This window comes from Aphanomyces invadans, assembly GCF_000520115.1.
Source record: "Aphanomyces invadans strain NJM9701 unplaced genomic scaffold supercont1.4, whole genome shotgun sequence".
Lineage (NCBI taxonomy): Eukaryota > Oomycota > Saprolegniomycetes > Saprolegniales > Verrucalvaceae > Aphanomyces > Aphanomyces invadans.
This window is the reverse complement of record NW_008580149.1, coordinates 2,459,118-2,460,541: the sequence shown is the minus strand read 5'-3', so window position 1 is coordinate 2,460,541 and position 1,424 is coordinate 2,459,118. Positions and strand designations below refer to the sequence as shown.

General features: G+C 57.2%; 2 protein-coding genes across 5 annotated transcripts in view; one reads left to right on the top strand and one right to left on the bottom strand.

Moving 5' to 3' along the window:
* The window catches only part of H310_03135 (hypothetical protein), a 5,599-nt gene extending 4,662 nt beyond the window's left edge, over positions 1-937 (top strand). Inside the window, exons 7-9 of one of the 4 annotated variants that reach the window (XM_008866909.1) lie at positions 117-253; positions 302-395; positions 449-761. In XM_008866909.1, coding sequence (XP_008865131.1) covers positions 117-253; positions 302-395; positions 449-610 — 393 coding nt within the window. In that variant the 3' untranslated portion in view covers positions 611-761. Of the gene's footprint in view, positions 1-116; positions 254-301 lie in introns of all 4 variants that reach the window. The other 3 variants (XM_008866910.1, XM_008866914.1, XM_008866911.1) reach the window with 3 other exon arrangements.
* On the bottom strand, positions 642-940 carry H310_03134 (hypothetical protein). The gene has a single exon (XM_008866908.1). It carries the CDS (start codon positions 905-907, stop codon positions 683-685), a length of 225 nt encoding a protein of 74 aa, XP_008865130.1. The 5' UTR covers positions 908-940; the 3' UTR covers positions 642-682.
* Positions 941-1,424: the final 484 nt, after the last annotated feature.

Below are 1,424 nucleotides of genomic sequence, written 5' to 3'. Positions count from 1 at the left end.
GGCCGCAGCGCCGGCGGGCTGCTCATGGGCGCCGTGTTGAACCGACGGCCCGACCTGTTCACGGCGGTGCGAGAGACAGCATGCATCGAAACCTTTTGTGACGTGGATCTGCCTAGGCCGTGGCGGGCGTCCCCTTTGTCGATGTGATGAACAGTATGTCGGACGCCACGATTCCGCTCACGACGGGCGAGTGGGCCGAGTGGGGCAACCCGAACGAGCTCCAGTTCTTTGCCTACATGCTCCAGTACTCGCCGTACGACGATGGCACATGGCTGTGTTTCTTCTGACGGCCTTCACCTAGGTACGAAAACGTGAAAGCCCAAGCGTACCCGAACATGCTCGTGACGGGTGGCCTCTTTGACCCGCGTGTGGCGTACTGGGAGCCGACGAAATGGGTACATTGCTCAGTCTCGAGTTAAAGTTGCTCAGCTACGTGGATGGCGCGCAGGTGGCCAAATTGCGAGACATGAAGACTGACGACAACCAAGTGCTGCTCAAGATGGATCTGGATGCTGGCCACTTTAGCGCGAGCGACCGGTACCATTACCTCAAGGAGAAAGCGGTGGATCTGAGCTTCATCTTGGACCAACTCAAGTGCCTCGGACCGTAAGCACAGTCCCTCTCCCCACGCTTGCGAACAATGCCAGTCTATCGATGGTTGGGATATACGTGTTAAAGATCTCTACGGAGCTGGCGCGGTTGGTGGCGGCCGCGACGTCGGCGGACGTGTCGGCTTGGCTTGGTCCTTGTTGCGCTCGATGGCGTCGAGGATGCATTGTTTGTAGTCGTCTGACTCCTGCACACAGTCAGCTTGCTCAAAGCGTCCCGCCAGCAGCCGGTCGAACCAGGCGCCGTAGCATGCCGTCGCCTTCGCCTTGAACTCGTCGCACGCTCTCAGCGCGTCCATGATTCTCACAAGTGAACAACGGCGGCGTCGTCGGGGACACCAGTTATGTTGACCAATTGGAACGAACTCCAGCAGAATTCTAGCCAATCCGAAAAATGCAACAAAATCCTTTGGACCAATCAAATAAGACACGCGACCCGCGAAATATAAATCCTGACGCGCCGCGGGGCGTAGCGGTGAACGAGAGCAGTCGGCCACTGCAAGTTCTCGCAGTGTATCGAAGCGTTGAGCAGGTGGTTTAGTCGGCGCGTACAACGGAATGCAGTGCACCAAACAACGCCAGTCTGACCTGAGGGTCCGCTGCATTCGATTGTGTACACGAACGAGGCTCCCGTCGTCGGCTGAGTTCGATGTCCGCGCATCTGGTTCGTTGCCCTTGGGACGATCTACAGAGGACGTCCCCCCACAAAACGAGAGGTCCTAAGGAGACTCGATCGGAGACTGCAGTGAAAACTTTACGTCACAGATATTGTGTCATGTTGACGAGACGTGGAATGAACGACGACGACTGACGAAG

Coding starts and splice junctions, on each gene's coding strand:
- H310_03134 (XM_008866908.1), bottom strand. CDS start 907: ATGGACGCGCTGAGAGCGTGCGACGAGTTCAAGGCGAAGGCGACGGCA.